This window comes from Cheilinus undulatus, linkage group 1, assembly GCF_018320785.1.
Source record: "Cheilinus undulatus linkage group 1, ASM1832078v1, whole genome shotgun sequence".
NCBI classification, from domain to species: Eukaryota; Metazoa; Chordata; class Actinopteri; order Labriformes; family Labridae; genus Cheilinus; species Cheilinus undulatus.
Genome location: NC_054865.1, coordinates 19222336 through 19247513, shown reverse-complemented (window position 1 = coordinate 19247513; position 25178 = coordinate 19222336). Strand labels below are relative to the sequence as shown.

Here is a 25178-nt window from a genome sequence, read left to right as displayed (position 1 = left end):
CTTCCCCTAACCCGTTCTGCCCCACTCAGCCAGGAGAGTCGAGCACAGCAGAGCACAGCAAGCCCCCTGACATCATGGCATTCAATCAGGACCCAAACTTCCAAAAACTGCAGGACTGGTACACAGCCCACGCCCTCAACCTCAACATGAGGCATATGTTTGAGGCTGACAAGGAGAGATTCAACAAGCTCAGGTAAGCATCACTTTGCAAGCAATTTTATTGGGGTATGCAGATATTTCAAATGTAAAAAAACAATACATAGGCAGGCATTTCACGAGTACAAAAATCAGTGGTACAACTTGCATGACAATGCAGATTTTATTATCATTTGCAGCCAAGTTCAAATGCCAGTGCAGTGTTACATAATGTTGAAAGCTATAAGGTTAATCTCCATTCATCAATAGAATCATATTGCTTGATCATGTAATTGTTCTGTTATTGGTCACATTTTTTCCATTGATTTCCCAATGTCTTTCTGTGTTTGGACAGCTTAACAATGAAAACAGAGGATGGGGACATTCTTCTGGATTACTCCAAGAATCTCATCACTGATGAAGTCATGAAGATGTTGGTTGATCTGGTAAATCAATTTCCATTTAAAATAAAGGTGGCAGATTTATGAATTCTTATTGTTAGTCCCCTAATATTTAAAAATGATGAGTATCTGGTGGGCAGTAAGGATGATATCCCACCTGTACTTGTTGTAAACTAGAGCTGCTAATAAGAGGAGCTAGGTGTCCTTTATATACAGTATGAGTCACTAGCTATGGAATTGATGGAATTGAGCTATAGGTCATTTCATAACGGTCACATCAATCTTCATGTGTCTGCTGCTCATGTGAACATTTACTGTCTTTTCAGGGTAAGTCCAGAGGCATTGAGGCTGCCAGAGACAAGATGTTCAAAGGAGACAAGATCAACTTCACAGAGGTGCTTTTTGTTGACCCCCAGACAGCTTGAACTTGACCTAAAGCAGCTTTTACCTCTGACATTTATCCCAGTGGGGTGACATTGAAACAGCCACTGAAGCAACATTGACCTTTGCACTTTAACTCCTTTCCAAGTCTTTTAGTGTGAAACAATAAAATACGAAAATAATGAAAGACAACCTTCTTAATCATATTTACCAACAGTAGAAGCAGAGAAATGAAAAATACACCAATACCACACAGCTGAGTGTCAGTGTGTTTGTTCCCGGTGTTATATAAACGCAGGGCCGTGCTGTGCTCCATGTGGCTCTTAGGAACCGCTCCAACACTCCCATTATGGTGGATGGCAAGGACGTGATGCCAGATGTCAACAAAGTCCTAGAGAAGATGAAGGGCTTCTGTCACGTGAGTGAGATGCTACAAAATCATAAAGCTTTGCTCTGCTTTGAGTTTAAATATTTCCTAGTTGTACATTCTAGGTAGTTCTGCTCTTGAAGGTTTGATACAGCTATCAGCAGGCAAATCTGATATTCATAATGATTTTGCAGAGAGTTCGCAGCGGGGAGTGGAAAGGCTTCACAGGAAAGGCCATCACAGATGTTGTTAATGTTGGGATCGGGGGATCTGACCTTGTAAGTACAACTTAAAAGAGGCTGTGGTGAATGTTTTATATTTGTTACATTTATTCACTCCTGATCTCAGCAGCACAACCTCTGATTTGAACTCATTTGAATTGCAGGGCCCCCTGATGGTGACTGAGGCCCTGAAGCCTTACTCAAAGGGTGGACCACGTGTGTGGTTTGTGTCAAATATTGATGGAACACACATCGCCAAAACCCTGGCACAGCTGAACGCTGAGACAACCCTCTTCATTATTGCATCCAAGGTAGCTGCTTTATAAAATAGAATCTTTGAACTGAAAATCCTTCCTGGACTACATTAGGGTTCCCTCCAAGCAAATGCTTTTATTGGATGGTATGAGATGCTCTTTCCAGGTATCTGAGTCAATGTTATGTCAGATGTGGCTTCAAACCAGCCTTCCAGCCTTTGGCACAAGGCATTTTGCAGAAGAAGAAAAGGCTAAGACAGAAATACTGTGCATCCATGTTGTTATGCCATTTTTAATAAGACAGACAAGTAGAGACAGTTTGATTCTTCCACTCATGTCTGTTAATATGTTGTTTTCTAAAGAAACTGTCATTCCTCTTTTGCAGATAGATCTAAACCCAATATAGATCTGGACCCAAAAGACTCTAAATAAGAAAAGGATGTGCAATCTAAGCATGCGCAATATTATCTGTATGATATCAATATCAGCAGAGGTGAACGTTTCAGCAGACATTTACAACCCATGTTTTGGCTATAAAAATCTGCCCATATCAGATGTAAATATTGGCCGTACAAACAAATAAGTTAGTGGAGTTTTAGGCCAGACCAATGGACCTATGTCAGCTGAAGTCTTTTTCTTCATTCATCATCATTCCTTACACTGTAAAATGTGTTTTAAGGACAGACTTGTTAATTTGTTTATCCTTTCACTTTAAATTGTGTCTGAGCTACATTTGAATACCAGTATTGATATCAGTACCAGCCCTATGATTGACTGGCGACCAGCCCAGGGTGTACCCCACCTCTCACCCAGTGACAACTGGGATAGGCCGCACCCCCCCACCCATCCTGCACCCCCGACACCCAACGGAATAAGCGGTATAGAAAAAGTTTCAAGGTGGTTACGCCTGTGATACTAGCAGGCATGAGCTACAGGCAAAGCATTTTGGGAGTGTGGAGCAGCATACTAACAGAAGGCATTGCCACTTTTGAAACCAGCAGATAAATAATAAGCATTGGCATCCAAACAGCTTCACACCTTTTGCTGCACTGCTTTGTCAAAAGTCATTTCAACCTTTAATATGGATACCAAAAGCAAAAAAAGATAGATTATTGTGAAATGTCAATGGATTTTCTCAGTGCTTTGAATGAAGAAGAATCTGATATTGGCGAAGTTTCAGGATTGAGCGATCACTACTAAGGGGATCTTGGATGTGACGGATCCAACAGTGATCTAGGTCTCTTTCTGTGGTTAAAGAGCTGCTCATTGTTCAACGCACTCTAATAATGGATAGATTTGACCCAGTGGCTGTTCTAGGTGTATAGAGATCCCTGGTGGTTCTAGTGTTTAATTGACTCCTCATGTAAATCAGTGTGTTCAACAGAGTGATACCGTTAAATCTGCATAACCAAAGCCAGGAGAGAGTGCCTATTGTATGAAACCTGATGGGAAAAGTTTTAATTTGATTTGACATCACACTGACAAATACCTTTTTTTCTTAAATTTATTTTTAGGTTTTTATACTTTTGCTCAGATAGGACGGGAAATAGAGGGAAACTGCTAAGAGAGAGTGAGGGATATGGAGGAAAGGAGCCATAGGCTTGATTTAAACCTGCAGTGAGCTTTCAGGCCAACAGTTTTTTTAGTACATGGGGCCCATAGACATATCCAGTGGGCAACTGTCACTTTCACTTATAGTCTTAAGACATTGATTTTTTGAGTTATGGTCCTATTTACTGAAAATAACTGATGATAAAAAAGTAAAGCTTAGACTTCCACAGTAATCTGCCAGAGAATTAACAATGTTTATCTACCCGTTTCTGGTTGTTCTGGTTGCAAAAAAATACAACATTGCAACAGTTAAAGTGTTGAACAGCAGGCGATCACAAATCAACTGATGCCATTACATTTGCATCACACCCATGACTTTTATACAGTCTTTTTCTTTGCATAAATGTAGTTGTTTATCTATTTCTGTGATGTTTTCAGTCTGTTTTATCCTTTTTTTTTTCATTTAAAGACATTTACTACCCAAGAGACCATAACTAATGCTGAGTCGGCCAAAGCGTGGTTCCTCGAACACGCCAAAGATGTGAGTATGAAGCATAAAAAACACAACACCAGTGCTGTTAGTAAGCTGGGTGACATCTTCCAATCACACCTCTCTATCATTTAACAGAAAGCTGCTGTCGCCAAGCACTTTGTGGCTCTTTCCACAAATGGAGTAAGTCCTCAGACTTTTTTTTTTTTCTGGTTATACATTTTCTCTCTGTGTCTGAATATCTGATTCCAACTGCCCTGCTTTCTCTGTGTCTCCTCTCAGCCCAAAGTGAAGGACTTCGGCATCGACACGGAGAACATGTTTGAGTTCTGGGATGTGAGTGATCTTTAATACTCTGAGGCAGACTGTGTTCAGCTGGTCCTGTGTTCATGCACAGACTGTGGATGATGTGAGCTGTAGGCAGGAGCTAAAAATAAACAAGACTTTTGACCTGTGAAGTAGGTGGGCCGGGCACTCTGGCCGGCAGCTGCTGGGTAATCAGAAGCTCCTCTCTACAGACACAGTTATTATTGGTAGCGACCTTCTCTCTTGCAGAGGTTACTGTAAAGGCTGAGTCTCACCAAAGGTCAGGGAGCTGCATTTAGTTACATTGTTGATATTTAAAGGGCAACAGCTATAATATGCCCTTTATGTCAAAGGAAAAATGGCTGCCAGTGTTATACACTCATTATATAACTGGAGATACAGTATTATTATTATATTCTTAAGAGAGGGAGAAACTTCACCAAAGCAAGAGGGCATTAAATTAAAGACTAAAGGCTTGGTTAACATTTAGAATTAATATACAGTAATGTGCATATGTTTTAGTCAAAAACTGTGGCTGCAGTAAGGCTTCAATTTGTCAAGTAAGCTGCCTGTGGGCACCATTGGGTGGGAAGGAGAATCGACACAAACCTGGTTGTGCTCTGGATGTCTTTGCAAATTATAAGGGGCATTAGAAAATAGTTTGTTGAGAAAAACAAAGTTTGCTCCTTCAGAATGGAGTAAGGGGTGGATATGCTGAGTAAGCACAGCCTAGGCTACCGTCTGAGCAGGTAGTATGGCAACAGGTCCTTGTCACGATGATGTCCAGATGGCCCAAAAAACACCAAGTGACACATTGTGTGTGACGAGCTTGACTCTGCCCCCTGCCCCCCCTTTTCTCCAGCTCTGGGTGGTGGCACCTCAGGCCAGTGATAAATCCTCAGCACTACATGCCTAAAAATGTTCAGAGAGTGCATGGACAACAACACAAAATCAATTCTTTCTTAATTGCTTGCACCAATTATAACATAAGTTGTCTCAAAATATTACCCTAAAAGTGAGCACATCCACACAAAACTCTTCGCTTTATTACTCTAAGAATGAAATGTGGGTTTAAGGTAAAGTAGATGAATGTTTGATTTTTGCCAGTACCTTCTACAAATCTCATCCCATTAAAAAGACAAAATCTGCTTTATCAGTGAAATATTTGATTATTTTGTCATTTTTTCAGTGGGTTGGTGGTCGTTTCTCCTTGTGGTCTGCAATTGGCATGTCCATTGCCCTTCATATCGGTATGTATGTTTAAAATATTAATTTTTGATTTCTCTATTTTTCAGCAATATTAATTTTTTTTTAGTTCTTTTGCAAATATATTTGAGTATCCAGAGTATCAACAAACCAACAAAATGTGAATAGTAAGCCAACCATATCCTTTGTTCATGGCCCTTCTGTGCTTGAAAACATAAAATCTGATGGTCTGTTCAGAATCTGTGCCCATTGTGACATCATATTGAGTCACTATAATAATAACCTGCCTCTTAACTTGTATCTCTATCCATACATATTCACCCAGACCCACACAGCTGTACATCTGGTGGCATACCCCACAGAAGAATGGGGTTAGAAGGGAGTTTATTTGCATTGAAGAGAAAGGCTGATCAGAGTTGGTTTTGTCTGATGCTTGATGCATATTATATTTTGACCAAAGCACAGCACACACATTCTTTATAGACCACAGGAAATTGTGTTAAGAGGGGGAAAAGAAGACGATATGTCTCCTGTAAAAATTCCATAATAACACTAAAAGACTTGAGTCTGAAAGCAGTCCACATGGACTTGTAGCAACAGCATGCTGATATGGAGGATTGATTGCTGATGCCGATCCGTCCCATGTATTTCCCACATGTGCAGCTCTAAATAGCATCCATATGGGTAGATGTAACCCACTTGGTATCCACGTCCTACCAAAAATTTCCTCCATTTTTCATCAGTTTTGATTCATGTCAAGTTTCTTTTTACTGTTAAGATGAACTATTGTTCCTGAAAGCTGTGATGCTTGATAAGATAATTGAAGACTAAGAGAAATATGTAGTTGCACAAGATAAGAAGCAAGGTTGGAAACACCTGAGGGTAAAATGAGTCAAAAACACCTATCCAGGAATACCCAAATATCTTGAGGTCTGTGTTTGAACCATTTGGAGTCCAAGTACAAACAAGACGTCTTCAGAAAAGTAACACTGATGTTTGTTCCCAGACTGCCAGACTCACTTTATCTGCTACTGATATTGAGTAAAACAACAAAAAACAAACTACTTTTTTCCTCTCTGGATTTTTAGAGTGAAACAGAGGCCTGTAGATGACTGTAGCCGGGAGGTATTATCTGGAAACTCAACTGAACCAAGGCATGATAACAATAGAACAGAAAATTTGTATTTTACTTCTATTTTATGAGGGAAAGCATGACTAATAATTTCCTGGGGGGGGGGGGGGGGGGGGTATTATTATAGAAAATACAGTTGACTACTGAGAACAACAACAGCAAATATGAAATTAACCAAAACCAATCCATGGATCTTCATAGATGTAATCCAGTTTTTGGTGTAAAAGTCTGACTGAATTAAGACTGTGGGGACTCTTTCTGATGACACAGGACTGTTTTTTTAATGAAAATTATCAAATCTGAGTGACTTTTTCAACACTGTTGCCCACGTATGCTTCCCTAAGACAAGAACATGCACCTCTTAGCCATCTACCTCCTACAGATCTGCCCTCACAAGGCCTTAAGATACAGGAAATCTATACATTGTATTTAAACTGAATATATAGGAATTTGTCTGGGCGGCTTTTTTTTCTGGAGAAACAGACTGAATAAACAGTGTTTAAATGTTTTATTCTGTTAGTTAACTTTTCTTTCAAACCTGCTCTCTGTGCCAGGCTTCGACAACTTTGAAAAGCTTCTTTCAGGAGCTCACTGGATGGTAAGCACATCTCCATCTCCTTCATTTCTACACCTCTGTAGAGTAGAAAAACTTTCATATCACATTCACAGACAGAATACATAAATATGATTGACTATCCTGACTCTCTGCTGCAGGACAACCACTTCCGCACAGCTCCTCTGGATAAAAACGCTCCGGTACTGCTGGCTCTGCTGGGCATCTGGTACATCAACTTCTTCCACGCTGAGACCCACGCCATGCTGCCCTACGACCAGTACATGCACCGCTTCACCGCCTACTTCCAGCAGGTCTGCCTCCACAATGCTACAGTCCTTAGAAACTCTAAAGAGCAGAATACATTACTTAAAAGATGATTTTCAGTGTTGAATCTGCTTGTTGAGCTTTCTTAGAGCACATCAAAATGTTATATCACAGGCAAAAGTCCAGAAACAATTCAAGTGCATTTCTGATAAGTGTTTGTTCTTATAGGGCGACATGGAATCAAATGGAAAGTACATTACAAACCATGGAGCACGTGTAAACTACCACACTGGTCCAATAGTGTGGGGGGAGCCAGGAACAAATGGACAGCATGCCTTCTACCAGCTCATCCACCAAGGTCACACCACCAAACACCATCATTTTATCAGCAAAAATATACAGCCATGGTAAATGACGGGCAATGCAACAATATCCTACATTATGATGATAGCTTTTGCCTTTATTTCAGTGCTATATGTAGTTTGATACTCAGTATTTAAAAAGTGCAAAGTAGAACATCAGCTAACAGAAATACATGTTGACGCAGTTCCACTTTGTGTACGGAGATCCCCATAGTACTCATGTCCACTACCACTTGCTCACAGTGAATTTTCCTGAACATTTTCTGCTGCTCTAAAAATTTCCTGTAAAGTCAGGATGAGAAAAACCAAGCATAGAAATAGTTTAGGTAGGACAAAGAAGTCCTACACCCAGCTTCAATCAGCAGACTGGTTTATTGTCTACAATATTCTCAGCCAATCACAGCTCATTCTCTCAACAAGGCGATCTATTTTAATAAGACTTCCTCCACACCAATCCTTGCCACACCAATGGTGCAATGCAGGGATCACACTGCAAATAGCTTTACCTCCTCCACCCTAGCCTCCTCCTTTCTGATCTAAAGCTTTCGATGAGCCCTCGCAATATTCATTTTCTTGATGTAAAGCGGTGGATTGCTGCCAGATTTCATTTTATTGTTTTAAACATGATGTGGCTTTGATTATCTATAATTTTATTTCACTGTGCTCCCTGGAAAACAGAGGTGGACTGTCCATCAGGAATTTGGGCAAATGCCAGAAAGGCCAACGCACTTTTTGCTATTTTGGCCAGTCAGAATGGTTCATTATTAAGCTAAAAATGTGAATAAAAACATGTGAGATTGGCCTAAGTTTATGTTTTAATTTTTCTTCTTTTTTGTGATCTCCTGTGGTGGCCAGGGTAAAAAGGCCAATTTAGGATGGAGGTGAAATTAAAAGTTGAAACAGCAATGCTAGGCAAAAAGAAGATAGACTGGGGATGATGTGCATCCATGTCCACACAGTGACCACGGAGTTCTTCCTCAACCTTTCATGCATGGCTCTGATTGGTCAGAATCTGTCTCCACTTTTGTGTCTTTGACAATAAAGATATCTGATCTTAGTGGGACTGATCTGGTTGAATAAAGGTAAAAAAAACAAAACAAAACATAAAGATACCGTGTGTTGGATTATTTATGGTTAAGGGCCATACAATAATTGAATTATTTTTTTACAATTCTGGTTGGATTTATTCCCTGTTACAGAGATGAACTGTCTAAGGATTTCTAAGGATTTCTACTGATGTTTGTCTGTGTCCCATCAGGAACCCGCATGGTGCCTTCTGATTTCCTGATTCCAGCTCAGTCACAGCATCCAATCAGAGAAAGCCTGCACCACAAGGTAGCACTCAGTTATGTGTCTACATCTTGGTTGAAATGCCTTTTATGAACCTGCAAAGTGTCTAAATGGTGCTGTACAAATAAACTTGCCTTGTCAACATGCATAGGTACAGGATTACTGTCATTCGCATATGTGTCTGAATGAAGATGTTTTTATTTACTGGAATAGTTGATAGCCAAAGAAACTATGACTTTGTTTCTTTGTTACATACAAGTTTGCTTGATAAAGTTCTGATTGAACCTAGAATGATGCAAACCTTAAAATTTCTAGTATCTTTTTTTTTAAATCTCAGAATGAATACCAGGTTTCTTGGACAATAAATTAAAGTACACAAATATATAATCAGTGTAAAATTTTGGGAATTCAAAGACAGTAAAAATGCAAAAAAATAAATAAATAAAAAAATAAAAAAATAAAAATAAATAAAAATAAAAAAAAAACCCAATATGGAGTACAGAGGTGACTTGAGTGTGAACGGCTACCATCTGCAGTCTTGAAACATACACTGTACTGTGCAGAATCTGAAGGCGCATGTGTCTTTGTATGTGTGATGCACCTGTAGATCTTGTTGGCTAACTTCCTGGCTCAGACAGAAGCTCTGATGAAAGGGAAGACCACAGAAGAGGCCAGGAAGGAGCTGGAGGCCAGTGGCCTGAGTGGAGAAGCTCTGGACAAAATCCTGCCACACAAAGTGAGTTTTTAAGTCACTGATGTTATAGTAGGGATTGTGACACATCATTTGATTCAATCTCCTTCAGAGCCCTTAGCAAAGTACCTGTTCCACTATCCTTGGTATTGTTGTTAAATAGTAACAGCTTAGTCACAGCAATGGTTATTCGAACCTAAAAGTAAGATTCGTTCAGAGAAATATCTTATACTTTCATTGGAAGGAAGGTATTCATCTTGTGTCCTGAGGAAGTGTTTACAGGGGCCCACAGTTAGCATCAAAGTCAGAAAGCACAGGAGATAGCGCCCTCAGTGACCATAAAAACATGCAATGGAGTAACTCAAACTTTATTCAGAGGACACAGAAAGAGTTTTACAATAAATATTTCTCCATGTTTAACTCAGGTATTCCAAGGAAACAGGCCAACAAATTCAATCATCTTCAAGAAACTGAGCCCATACACACTTGGAGCACTTATAGGTGAGAGTAAACACTGTTTTTATTGGTTTGAAGACAATTATATTGAAAGATGTGTTAATGATAAAGTGCTGTGCTGTCATTAGTGGTGTTTTTTTTCAGTTGGTCTAATTTAGTTCTGTTGATCTCGAGAGCATGATGCATGTCTATCTTGAGCCCACATGAAAGTGAATAAAACTTCCTGAACCCAAAGCATGTAATGATCTGAAATAATATAATGCATTACTGTGGAGTCAATTCCTGCAGCCTACTGCAAGTTATGTGTAAGTTCTTAAGCGATGGCCTAAGTCCACACAAAATCCTACTTTAAAACAAGTTAAGTTATAACTTAAGTTTTGCCATTATTCATTTACACCAGAAAGATATAAGGGTCACCTTAACATCCAAACTAACCAACATTTTGTCACAGATAATGATGTTTTCGCTTCATCTGACCAATCAGTGAAAGCATTTTTATGTAGTATTACAGTGCTGACTCGCCTCTAAACAGGTTAACAGCAGAAAATAGACCGTTAATAAGAAAATAGACGTTAATACTCAAACAGGACCTAAAATGTATGACAAAACATGTTGATTAGTTGATGATGGTGAAGTAAACATCAGAGATGCTTTGCCACAAGCTGCAACTGCAGGAACTACACTAACTATGGTGATGCAGATCGTCTTCCAAGATGGTATTCCTTGGAGCATCCACGTTGTTGGAAACCCTTCTGTATCGTCAGCAGGGATCTCTGGTTCACAGGTTTTTAACTTAACCTGTACACCTCGCCTTTTATACTATTACTAAGACAATAACATTTGCCAGAGGACATTACACCTACTGGAAAATAGGTGTAAGTTACAACTTAAGCCCACCTTGAAATTATCTCAGTTTGTGCAACACCTTAAATGTAAATGGAGCATGAACTCCATTGTAAGTTGTAACTTAGGTTCAAACTAGCCTACATTTGCACTCAAGCACAGCTTGTGCAACCCATAGCAGAACATTAGGGTATCTAACATTAATTTAATTTACACTGTTAAAATGCACCAACATATTTGTACCCTTTATAATACACATTGTTATAGTTACAGTGTAAAGTCTAGTTTAGCTATAGAGACTGGAGAGTTAACGACATTCCAGGTGAGGACATGGTCTGGTTTGTTGTTTAACATAAGCCAAGTTGAGATTAGCAGTCACTTTCTTTTTCATCATCCCAGCTATGCTGAATTTAGACATGTATTTTTTAGTAAAAGTTTCTGCAAACGTGAAAACACTGAGATCTGTTTGTGACTGGATTTGGATTTAGACTGTTAGAAAGTTGTTCACCTCTTCGCTGGCTTGGTTTTACTTGAGCAGGGCAAATATAGGAGCCAATGACATCACCAGTCTTGATGGGGAATAACCCTGCTCCCCTAATGCTCCAATGATATAAAATCACTGAGCAGTTCATCTCAGTACAGTCTGTTGTTAGCTGATGCCACTGCCTTCATTGAAAGTTAACAGCCAGCTACTTGCTATGTTTTTGTTCATTATGAGGCAAATTTCCAAAATCTATCAGCCACGGTGGCTTACAGGCCAGAAAAAAAAATCATAACAGAGAGATTTGTACCAGAAAACAGTAAATTTAATCTCAAACTTATGTGTCTCTGCTCTGGCACAGAGCCAGGCAGCTGAATTCTAATCAGAAGCATTGTTTTAAATCTGAGAGGATCGTATTCCTCATGAGTGGGCGTGGCTTCAGCGCATTCAACACGCCCACACCATCCTGGAGCAGATCTTACTGACTAATTTTTCATGATTTTGAAGCTTAATTTCACAGAGATGTTGGTGGTTTAAAACACAGTGGCCTGTCATACAACACACCTAAGTAACAATTTCATTTTTAATCTCTTTACAGGGACTTTAAAAACACACTTTTTCAAGTTGAAGTGAATGAAAAGCTGGAATTATGAACCTTGACTGTAGAAAAAGTTATTTGCAAAGCCTGAAAATAAAAAACACTGAAAATTACAGTTTTTTACCTGCAGAATAACTTATTTTCTTGTGGATGTTTTTATATTTTAACTTTTAAGTTTTCAAAAGCTGGACTCATCACTCAAACTGGATTGATTTTATTCTGTGGTAATATTTACTTTACTAAAGGATGTAAATGCTTTTTCCAACACTGAGGTTCAGTTCTGCTACAATCTGCAGTCTGACTTCTGCTGGTCTACAACATACAGAGAAGTGATCAGACTATGAATTAGACAGTCACATTTAAAAGTATTTCTTATATCAGTGTGATTAGATAGAATCAGTAATGATTCAGCATCTGGGAGACAAACAAGTGTAAATTTAGATCCAGTGAAGAAGCTACATCTTGTTGCATGGTAACAGTGAGTATGCACTTTGGACTCCAAACTAAGATCACAGGTTTCATCGTCTATGGCTCCTCTGAGTTTCTTCTGAAATTATTCATGTTTAAACAAACTGCCTCTTATTTCTATAGAGACTGTAATCAATTTTCCTGTTTTACAGCCATGTATGAGCACAAGATCTTCATCCAGGGTGTGATGTGGGAGATCAACAGTTTTGACCAATGGGGGTGAGGAAGTGGTTACACTGCATTTAGTATATACTAACATCCGATAAACTCATAAGCTATTGTTCTATGTCTGCCATTCTTACCTGATATTTGTACCATTTTATTACCTTCAGAATTTTTTTTTAAATTCTAATGTAATCTTAGAAGTTTCCAGAAGTACTAAAAAATCATCCCTCAGTGTTTCTATACAGATTTTTTTTTTATCTTATGAGAGTGTGCAGCCAGAAAAACACAGGGTTTTTTTGTTTGAATGATCCAACAATCTGACAGTTTCCTTTCCCATGCACCCTTAATCCTCTTTGTATCAGTAGGGTATGCAACACACAGTTCATCATGGAGGCATCCACCTTAATCTCAGTCACTTTCATTACAATTAAAACTCACCACAGGAGCTTTAATATCTTCCTTCTTGTGTCTGTTCTCTCTCTCCACACCATCAGAGTGGAGCTGGGCAAACAGCTCGCTAAGAAGATCGAGCCTGAGCTCCAGAACACCACAGAGGTCCACTCCCACGACTCCTCCACCAATGGACTCATCAACTTCCTCAAGAAGAACTTTGCCTAAGTCAAACCCCTGACCCTCCACCCTCATCCTTTACATCATTAACTATGTGACCAGCTTCCCGGGCTGCAGGAGACCCTCATAGGCAGCTGGTTGGGCTGAAGCACTCTGTATGTTTATACTCTCATGATAACTACCATGAATGTCTACAGTGCTGTCTTTCTATGTTTGTTCACTGCAGAGGCTAAAAGCAGACATACTTTTTACTTACACTGTTTTCCTCCTCCATTTTTGGAAACTTATTTTCAGTTATTTGTTCCCAGAAAGTAAGTAAAATATATGGATGCATGTCTGCTTAGGGCTTCCGTAGTTCATCACTGTGAAGGGGAAACCCTTTTGTGTTAATGTGTTGTGGAAGGCAGAGTAAAATATGCTTTCTCTGTCTCCTAAATGTCACCATAAATGTAGTTTCTGGATTAAATATCTTTACAAAACGTCTGTTTCAGAGTCATTTATTTGCAGTCTAAAAAAAAAAAAGAATTTACAAGCATATCACCTGTTCATTTGCTGCTGTGTAAAGAAAAGCTCCTTTTTAAGATTATTTTTGGGCTTTTGACTTTATTTTGACAGGACAGCTGTAGAGAGACAGCTGCAACCAGTGCATTGAGGACTGTAGCCTCTGCTTATGCTTATGCTCTCACTGAGCTACACCAGCAATAGTGGATGATCTTATCAAACCAAATGTTGCAAAAAAAAAAGTCACAGAGTGATACCTAGGCATTTATTTCACATGTGTGTTTGACTTGAAGCAACAAACAACAGTGTAGTTCTCCTTTTTTATTGACATTTTTACATATTTTAAGCACAGTCAATACAAAATAATGTTCCATTATGTCCTACCGTAAAAATACACAAAAAAATAGTTTAGCAAAGGGTCACTAGATGGCAGCAGAGCTCTAGCTGAGTTTACTGGGGTTGAACCAGTCGCCCAGCTATCTACCATTTACTCAGTGGAACAAAGGGTCAAAGCTCAGCCTATCAGCTCTGTTCCTCCCCACAAATCCCCAGACTCCACCACATCCATTTAGAGAGAAAAACAAACAGCTGGACTAAAAAGCATCTGGACCGCAAACCCAGTCCTTCATGGGCCTTTTTGTAACTATAATCAAACCTAATTTGCTTAATGCTTCAGAGTCATTTACCAAAATATGCCTGTGAAGTTTTCCAACAGATAAAATACGACAGCAGTAACTGAAACAGCTCACATAACAAATTGACTGTGTCTATTAACAAAAGTGGAAGATGATGCATTTCTCTCCAGGGGGTTGCGATTGCTCACAGAGGTACAGTTTGGCATGAAGCTAACACAGGATGAAGCTGACAGACTTAGAATTGTGTTTAGGGTAGCACTATCTTAAAAGTGACATATTCACCCCTCCTTCACCTTTATCTGTGTCATGCTTTGGTCAAATATAATACAGATTCAGCACTAGAGGTGAGGGGCAGGTATCAATAATGGAACACTGTGATGTCACATGAGCACTGATTCAGACCAGACCATTAGAGTTTGTGTTTTCAGACACAGGAGAACCACAAACAAAGATCTGGGTTGCCGTTTTCACATTTTGTGGGTCTATATCGGGGTGTCCAAACTTTTTCCCCTGAGGGGCACATCTAGAAATATTTAAGGATGTTGGGACCACTTTAATATCCACCAGGTGAGGTATGTGAAAGTTTGTAAAACCAATATAATGTAGGTTAAGATATGCTTAATGACCAAGCAGACCGAAACGGCTAGCTCAGTCAGGACTACTTTGTCAAGAAACACATGATATGTGACTATAAATAATTCTTTATTAGCAGTTATTAATTAGCACTTATTTCTTTTTTTGGTGTCGGGGGGAGGCAGTGTGGCTATTCTGGGATCCCCCCCTGCACCACACGTTTCTACTTTTCCTATGCCGTAAGGAAAACACACTGATTTAATCAGAAGCAGAATGAAGGAGGAGCTGGGGTGGAGGAGAGAGCGTGTTAGGAGTAGCCAGGTAAGAGCAGTTTAAAAGAGGTAGCATGAAGGGATTAGCCAATAGCGTGCTTAGAGCAAATCAGCCTGCTGACAGCTGATGAGGGCTTGCGTACGATCAGCAGATCTCAATTATGGCAACACCTGGATTAACACTGTACACTTTATTTAGCTGACAACATAAATAGATGGTCATTTCCAGGATTTTGGGGATGCTAGTCATTTTTCATGGGGCCCTAGCTACCACTGGCTCTGCCTCCTGGGGTATTATTTTTGCCATCACTCATCAGGGAGTTAGAAAACAAGATATTGTTATTATTTGGGTTGCCAGTATGTTTACAAGTACAGTGTTGCAATTTTGTCTCAAAAAACATCAATAAATTCTTCTTGTCAAGATGTTTGTTTACAGCTACATGTTCAAATGTAGGCCATATTGCATTTTATTTCTAGAATTTGCTGTGGGCCAATCAAAATTGGGCAGCGGGCCACATTTGGCCCTCGGGCCATAGTTTGGACACCCCTGGTCTTTATACTTCAATTAGAACTCAACAGTGTGGTTCAAGAAGTAAAAATCCTATTAATTTTCCCCATAGCAAATCTGATAATGAGTCATGTCAGAAACAGCCATGTCAGACCGACCTGGAGCGACCTGAATGTGAAATGATGAGTTAAGCCTCTGTAGAGGAAACAAGTTTATAAGATATCAACCTCTTTTTAAGAGCTTATATGCAATCCTAGCTGAAAATACTACAGTACCCAGGTCATGGTGCTCTACAGTCTGTATCCATGAAGTTATATCATTGGTCAAGAGTTGGTGGTCTTTGGGTTAAATAAATGTATCCCAAATTATCATACCATAACCAAAGTTATCTCAAGACACTACCCCCAATGGGATAAGCGATATAGAAAATGGATGGATGGATGGATGGATGGATAGATGGACTCTACAAAGAGGGCAGGTCTAGACTGTACTTTCTGATGTATTTTTATAACGACCCAACATTACAATGAGCTCAGTACTAGCAGTATGATGCCTTGTTATAGTGGTGAGAAAAACCTTGCCTTTAACAGGCAGGAACCTCAAGCAGAACCAGACTCATGTTGACAGCCATCTGTTGAAGCCATGCCAGGGTTTGATAAGGGTAGGGGGCCTAGGGGGTGGGGAAAAGCAGGACGAGAGAACAGGGGGATGTAGATAGAGGGACAAGAAAAACAACACAACAACAAAAAGACAAATCTATGACCGTCATGACCATAAACTCATCCTCCATTTTTAAGGATATGCATGCCTATGACTTAGCGCTATGTGAAGAATTAGCCATAACAATCATGATTGACAGAAAAGGCTAACCTTGCAAAGCCGATAGATTGGCCAGATTCCATGTCTGTCATCAGGCAGATCCCTCTAGCAGTCTCAGATGTTTGTGTCCAGTCTGAAAAAAATTACTGGATCATCAGTTTTGTTTTAAGGAGAACAAGGCTGAGGTAACAGGCAGGCTTTAGGTGTAAACACTGGCTACTGCTGCTGGTGAAGCGCCTAGCTCTGATGAGGCCATTTTTCCTGAACTTGGCTATATTTCTTTACTAAATTAGTGCAAAGAACCACACTGAGAGCTTTTCTGGGCTAAAGGTTATTTTTTGTCTGCTCTTTTACAGTAATTACAGGTATGGAGTAGCTGTACTACAAGCCAGAAAACTATGGCTGCCACACTAAAAGCTTTTCTAGGTGGAGAAGATGTTTTCATTCCTCTCTTGACTGGCTTCAGCATTAGTTTTATTGGCTCATCTGTAAGGAAACAAGCTCACATTATGTATGTTGTTGTTCTGATTGAGCCTTGATGAATGTGAGGGACAGAACATTCATCCAGTCAACCTTGAGAATTCTTGGAAAGCTCTGTCCTTCTCTTGAATGGGAAGTATGGTATGCTGTATCGTATCGTTTTGTAATTTTTCATATTGTTCTGTATCGTATCATGCAATATTTTATTGTTTTGTATAGTCCCTTCTTGCCTCATATCTCACAATATTATACCATATCCAATCTTATCATATTGTAATGTATTGCATTGCATTATGGATATCATATTGTATCGTATGGCATAGAATGGTATAGTTTCTCATCATATAGTAACAGATTACAGTTATCTTCAGTGCTTTCTTGTGATTTGCTGCTTCTAACATAATGTGTTAAATTATGCTAATTTAATTGAACCTCTATCACCTGCAGCCCATCCAAACTCACCTGTACTCATAGATTTCCCATTCAGGATCAGTTTGATGTGCTTCAGACTGAACTCCTCCGCAATCCTGCAGCCAAAAAACTAAACAGCTGACATGCATTATAATCTCACACCTGTGTCCCTGTGTGTACCTGTCCATCACTTTCTGTGAACCTCTGTTTGGCGTGTCAGGTCAACTTAAGACTCAAAAATTTAAAACACTCGATCACGCTTAAAAAATAATGTTCTGATCTTCTATGTGTAAAGAAGAAAGGGAAAGGCTTAGGCAGCCCTGCTAGCTTATTGATGCCAGCGGCCCCTGGTGAGACTCAACACCGAGAAGATGAGGTACATCCACCATGTTTAAATCCTTTATCTAACTGAAAATATTACAGAGTATGAGGACAAACAGAAAGTTTAAAAAAAAATCCCAGACCCCAGACACTGCTGAGTTTCAATGCTGTTGCCAGGCAACAATACTTAACTTCAAATCGAACTTGTCCTTTTTATCTGTGGCTCTGAGATACAGACCAAAAGTGAGTTTGACTGAGTATAGAAAAAGCCTCCTCATTGTGATTTTTAGATAACAATATTTGCAATATTTCCGCAGTCCAGAACCACAGTTCACATATTTTCTCATATTCTGAATTAGTCTGGAGGAGTTTTTATATTTTTGTAAAACGTTTCACATTCATGAATGAACATCTTCACAAGGTGCTGAGTCATACGCTTAATGCTGAACGATGACTCTCCTCCACATTTGATAAAGTCAGGAAAAACCATTAGCAGAAAGTCAACACGAGGAAATAAGTGATTCAGTTTTTGGTTGGCTGGAAAGCAGAATCAAATAGCAGCATAAAAAACGGTCCTGTGTGCGTTCCTGAGATGTTTGTCGAACAATGGCTCCTCATACCCTCACATTCCACTTCATGCTTTGTTGCTCGAGCCTGTCAGTCATTTTTTTCTCCTGGTTTGTCAAAGAGCTGCCCCCTCCCCTGGCTCAATCAAGGTCACAACCTGCCACTTCGGACCGTGAAGTTCAAGGCGGAGTCAGATGAGTGTTCAGAACCGGGTTCAATTCTTATTTCTTATGGCTTGTTAAATGTTTTCTGTGAAGCATGTTCCTGCATTTGTATTCATGATGAGCTGCAGAGCTGGAAGCAGTGTGAGGGTCAGCATCCTCGCATGTAAACAAGCTCAGAAGCTCGTCAGAGCCTCTGAGCAGAAGAGAGCCTGTGGGTTGTATATCTGACTCCAAGATTACTGGAATGATTCTATTTTGCATGAATTTAACCATCCTCTATTCCCAGGAACCTTTTAGGAATATATCCTCCTGGGGTAAACATTCCCTCTGCAAATCCATGACCCCTCCAGCCAGCACACAACACCACATTTCCCCATATCAAACACAGGGCCACGTTCTCCCAGTTTCTTGTCTGAAGCTGCCATTTACAGCAGTGACACGCAAACCCTGCAGGCAGTAAAAAAACAGCCATCGAGTCCAGCCCAGCTTCATTTTTCCCACGACTACTGGAGTTATATAAAAGTTTAACTCAAGTACGTGGGCAGAGCTTGCTACTCAGCAGAAGAGTGACCAGCAGATGTCCCATGAGGCTGCAGCTGACCTCTTGTTACTCAGACCCCATGTCCTCCCTTGAAACACTCTCATTACATCCCCATTGGCCAGATCCTTCTTTAAATGCATGATTCTGGGGTTCATATTAAAGCTGCAACACAGAAAGCCTTAAAAATGCAAGAGTTCTGAGACTGCTATTGCACATATTCGTGACCATCTGGTGAGGAGAAAATGAAGCGCTGCAGCTCTCACCTCTCAGAATATCTAAGAAAACAGTCTTAAGTGAGGAAAAACACCATATTTTGATGATATGTTACTAAACACCACCTAGAAATATTTGATTACTCCATGTTTGAATAATGTTTGGATCTCATGAGCAGTAAGAACTTTCTTAAAATCAGCAGACAGCTGGCTGGGTTTGTCCTCCTGGGATGCCTCCAGGTCAGTGATCTGCTTATCTGTGTGTGGATTGAAGACTGCACTCACTGTCTTCTCCAAAGAAACACAGATATGGAACTGACATCTGTCTCTGTTTCAATATCACAATGGAAGAGATTAAGAAGACAAAAACCTCCCACGCTGAATCCAGCCTCTGTTAGTCTGCTGGTGATGAAGTATATTCACTGTGACTTCTGCTTTCTCACTCTTTAACATCAAGGCTGTTTCTTATTGTTGTCATGCACACACGACTGTGGGATTAAGTCATCAGCAGTGGAGGTAGAATATATTATTTCAGCCTTCACAGCTGTTTAAGAATGATTTATTCGAATGACTCAGTTCAGGTTTCATGAAAAAAGATGTTTCTCCTTCAGAGGATAAACAACAGTTTATTCAGTCTTCTCTTAAAAAGCATGCATGCAGCTGCTCAGCCATGGAATCCCATTTCATGAAGCTTCTGCTGCACAGTTTGCGTGCTTAGACTAACGCTAGTGGATTTTCAGAACTCTTCAGCTATGGAACCAGCAGAGTGTTTAGGCCTTGTCTTGCAGTTGTTGACCCCTCTCTGTGATTTTATGCAGCCTTCAGCTATTTGGTTGAGTTGCTGTTGTTCCTAAATGTTTCCACTTTCTAATATCACTTACAGTTACTTGCAATTACTTACAATATCAGGAATATTCTTCTTGCAAAGGTGGCATCCATTGCAGTATTACGCTTGAAGTCACTGAGCTCTTCAGAACAACCCATTTTGTATCAGGAATGTTTGCAGAAGGAGACTGCATGGCTAGGTGCTTGAATTTATACACCTGTAGCAACAGGTCTGATTGAAACACATGAATAAGATAATCAACAGGTGTGGCCCAATACTTTTGTCCATGTAGTGTATGACCAGATACTGGATTAAATAAATGGGTGAGATGAGTTTTGCAGTGAAGCTGAGCTGGATTTCTAAAATAAATATAGAACTAAATGAATGAGACAACGGTAGTGAACTTTCACTAACAACAGATTCAGAGTGTATGAGGTAATCCTGTGGCGAGCATATTTCCGCCCATTTCCTGGCAGTGGAGCGGTCTGCGAGCTCCTGCAGGAAGGTGTTCTTTTGTGCTGTGTAACAGAGCTCACCTCACAGCCGATCCCCCGGGGCTCCTCTACCTCTGGCTCCCTGAGTCACAGGGTGGAACCCTCACACACATAAAGGGTGCTTTGTGCCCCGACTCATGGAGCTGACAACCAACACCGGAGCGCTCCTCACAGCGAGCATGGTTCAGCCAACAGGAGAGCTCCGTCAGTGGGCAGACACTGCTTTCATGTACACCCACACAACATGAAGCTACATCTCCAACTATCCAACTATCTGTGGCTTATAAATACAGCTGCAGTGGCTGTAACTGAAGCCTGAGACTAACAGGGGGGAAAAGGGTTAGAATTTTTAAACTGGCCTTGTACAAGTTTTATCCTCATTGCTGGTGCAAGAATTAGAAAGCCCTATTACCTTACATTCTTTTTTCTTTCTGTTCAAAAGTTTCACTGAAAATATTTGTGGTAATTACAATGAGAGGATGACTTGATTTCTTCACACTGTGGGGGGCTGAGCCATGCAGCAGTGAGTTTAATAAGCAGTTTAAAAAACTGAACATCTCCTTCTACCAAAACTCACCCACTCACTGCGGCAGGATCTGCAGAGATGACAGCAGCACTGAGTGTGTGGCATGATAATGCTTCATTGTCAAAAAGTCTGACTTGCTGTACAACATTCAGTAGTACTGGAGGAAAAATTAAATGGATATGAATGAATCAATAAATAAATGATGCCAGCAGAAAGGCACACAGATTCTATGAAAACAAGGAGATTGACTGTACTTTATGATCTTTGGTGCTAGTTATATACTCAGCCAAAGTTACGATTAAGGAGCAACCTTCAGTCCTGACACATGAAGCCAGTGTGGAGAAAGAGTAGAGGTTGGACTTCTCAGCTGTGCCTGTGTTGCTTATCTCCTGTTTTGAACTTTCTTCAAGAAATCTCCACTCCATAAGATGTACTTACTAAACAGTACAACACTGTTTTAGTTTCATGGATGAATTTCACATAAGAGAAAAGCTGTTAAAAGTTGTCCTTTTGACTGACACTGTTAGCACTTTCAGAATGCTTAGCAAGGGAGAGAAGTCTGGACTCCAGTAGACCGTAGATCTCAGACGTCCCCTATCACAGACCGTTAGTGTGTATTTTAGAAATACACACTAAAATAAAATAAAATAAAACTTTTGGTTTGTTTACGGTAAGGGTTAGGGTAAAGGTTAGATAACAAAAGTTAAAAGTTACAAACCTGATCTGCAAAACCGTACAAACATTTAATAAAGCTAAACAGTCTGCTTAGTAACCTTGCAAAGCAGATGGATACGCCCATAACCTTGTTTTTCACTGGCGAATCCATCTTGCAAATCTCCCATCTGAACCGTTTGGGTTAGAAAGTGACAGGACCAGTCAGCGACGATGGGCAGTACTTTCATGGCGCGGCCAAATCGTGACGTAAGCAAGCAGCAACAAGAGGCCTGTGCAGTTATGGCGGGAGAGATTAGCGTGGATGCTGCTAAAACGCCAGTTTTATTAGAACTACAAAACGACAAAAGTCATGTAGCTACTGACATGTCTTCAGTCGCCATGGTTCGCGTCATTTCTTGGCAGCTGCACATGTGCACCTCAGTCGCAGCTACGTCACGTGTTTTGTAGCTCTAACAGAACGTTCATCCAATCACACTGCTAGGTTTTTTTCAAATCATCTGCCCTTTCCCAAATGCTTAATATTCAGGTTATCCGCAAAGGGGGAAAACCAAAAAAAAATCCCTCATCCTCTATGAAAACATTCTAGCATAGCTAACGTAGCTTACCTAGCCTTGCTTCATTAGCTGTGTAAGCTAACATAGCTTAAGCACACAAAGCTAATGGATATCTATACTAACAAAGTTACAAAGCTAACATTAGCTACCTATGCTATGTTATCTATGTGTCATATGTAGCTATGTTTGCTAAATCCCACATAAAGTTAACATTACGTATGTGGTTTGCTTTAGCTTTGTTAGCTTGAGCCACCGTTTGGGTATCTAAAACGGGTCTATACATGGACCTCTGACCTGTTCCCCTGTTTTGTTATGAAATGTTGCTTAGTCTGTTTGGAAAGTTATTTAATGAAAATAAATGTCAGACTTTGTTTATGAATGAAGCTGAATTAAAAAACTATTAGACTTGAAATATGTGATACCAGCAGATTATGTTCTGACAGAGAACAGTTTCCTCAGTCTAAAGATTAAATTATTTATCAGAATGATCCAGGCTAGACTTAAAGGTGCAGTATGTAAAATTGGGACTATCAACATCTAACAGTCAGTTCTGGAGTGTGATGCTCATTTCTCTGGTGATAACTGTGGGAACCAATGAAGTTTAAAAATAAATACATGCTTAACTATTATTTGGTTCCTTCTATGGTGCCATAGAAACAGGCAAAATGCAAAAATCCAAGATGGCAGCGTCCTTAGAGGGGACCCTCCCTATGTATGAATGAAAGGCTTATTCTGAGTTAATTTAAAACATAAATTTAAAAAATGTGTTATCAGATGTCAACACTAATTTAGATCAATCTACTTATAAATGTTATGTTTCATTTTAACCAAGCTTGTTTTGCTATATGCTAATAGGCTAAATATTACACACTGCACCTTTAACTATGAACTACCTTACACAGAACAGAGGGTTTTATCCCCTTAGAAGATAAATGTTGATATAACAACCTCTTTTTAAAAGGAGTGGCATCAAAGTTAGTTTATGGCTTTGCTTTTTCTTGTAATGGCTGATAACTAAGCTGAAAGACTGAATAGTTTAAGGTTGTCAAATAAAACTGTGTTGAGTTAAATTCAAAGTCCAAACTTTCTGAGTTAATAGAACACATTTTTAGTTTTAAGTAAACAGTACACAATTCCTTAAAGTATTTTTTGTAATGCTTCTGAAATTATTTGACAATCATGCCTTAATCTGCAGAGTGCAGACCTGTGTAGACCAGTTTCAACAAGGTGAGGATACTGTACTCTGTGGGAGAGGACATTCTGGGTAAAAGTACACCTTGCGGTCTTTCACTGTGGGACTAAATAGTTGAAGATTGATTAAAAAAATGAATTGTCCTAAGCTAAAAGTCCAAAACGGCTATGGTAGCTAGCATGTACATGTTTAGCCTAGTTTTCCCAGGCTCATCATGCATAAAGGGAAGACTGAAATCTCTGGAAGCTTATGCCATTACTATTGCAAAGAACCTTGTACAACCCAACTTTAAAAAATACCAAAATATCCCTTTAACCATGAGCTGCCTCAATCTGAAATAGTGAGTTTTTGTTCTAATATAAGATAAAATTGTTTGTATGATGCCAACCTCTTTTTAAGAAAAACATAGTTTGAGAAGGTCAATGGAGGGTTAGCGTTGGGGTGAATTTGAATGGCAAAATTTACTTGCAGAGCCAGAGCCGTCCTAAATGTGGGTATAGTCGTTATTAAATTCCAATGTAAATATTTTATGTGTTGTACATTTAAACGCTGGCTACAGAAACCTAGGAATTTCCACGAGGTCCCATATTAAAAGGCACATTTACAGCTTAAATAAACATGTTTGCTGCCCAGTTCATACATGAATTTCTCATTAACGGCTGATCTCTGTATTTGTGGGGTGTAAACTTTTCTTTAAGTCACCATGTGACCATATAGGCTAAATTTGCATAATGGGGGCATGGATAAGCTGACTGAGAGGTGGGCACATTGTTTGCTAGGAGGCTTGGGATCCATCCCCACTACACCTCTTCACGTGTTAAAACTGATCAAAAGTAAGGTTGAATTGTTGTTTTCAATGTGGCAGCTGCCATTGTTAAACTAACACCTCTTCAGAAACCAATTGACTAACGCCACTGAGACTACATCCATGTTTCAAACAGTCTGCTGAAATTTTCAGCAGGTATGTGGGAGAGAAGATGATGTTGGTGCTTGGTTGGTTTCATCTCAGAACATCTGGACCAGCAAAAATGTACAACTAGTAGGAGCACTTTTTCTCGTTTTTTTTTTATCAGCATTCAAAACTGTTTTCTTATGTGACCTCTTCTGTTTCTCAGCCTGATGAATTTGACCAGCATAGCTCTAATTATTTTAAAATCTAAAATGAAAGCGGTACATTTGTCCCTCTGCTGATCCTGACCTACACGTTAGAATTACTGGGTAAAGAAATCTTACTTTTTAACTGTCAACTCATCAGTGATTGGGAATCTTTTCTGCAGGAAATTCTAATAAAGACACACAAGACTTTACATAGAAATAACCTTTTCTTCTGTCTTTACTTCGCTGGTCATATAGAGGCATCAGTACTCTCTTCAGTCTTTCATAGCCACAAAAGAAAAAATACTGTCCAGAGTTTTCACTTTTTTTTAATGTCATGGAAACTTCATTCAGTATCTGTTCATCATGTCTGTGTGATATTTCCAGGCATGTTTATGTGTTGGAGCTGTTTACTGTAAGGGTCAGCATCAAGGGAACTGACTCAGCTGTAACTATTTCCGCTGGCTGATCTGTATCTTTTATCATGGGTAAATTCATGTCTGTAATCCTTGGCGTATTATCATAATGATTCTTTGGATAAAGTGTTTTTAGGATTACACTCAGAAGAACTGGAGGCTACTTTTTTTAGACTGTGGTTATCTGACTATCAGATTTAACAAGGCT

At 39.6% G+C, this 25178-nt stretch overlaps 1 protein-coding gene across 1 annotated transcript; it reads left to right on the top strand.

The window, feature by feature from the left end:
• Positions 1-19: 19 nt before the first annotated feature.
• On the top strand, positions 20-13667 carry gpib (glucose-6-phosphate isomerase b). The gene is made up of 18 exons (XM_041786965.1): positions 20-193; positions 491-581; positions 863-931; positions 1216-1335; positions 1479-1562; positions 1670-1816; positions 3780-3851; positions 3939-3983; positions 4083-4136; positions 5296-5356; positions 6999-7042; positions 7159-7311; positions 7493-7622; positions 8885-8961; positions 9524-9652; positions 10033-10108; positions 12606-12672; positions 13113-13667. The coding sequence occupies exons 1-18, from the start codon at positions 75-77 to the stop codon at positions 13234-13236; spliced, it is 1662 nt and encodes a 553-aa protein (XP_041642899.1). The 5' UTR covers positions 20-74; the 3' UTR covers positions 13237-13667.
• Positions 13668-25178: the final 11511 nt, after the last annotated feature.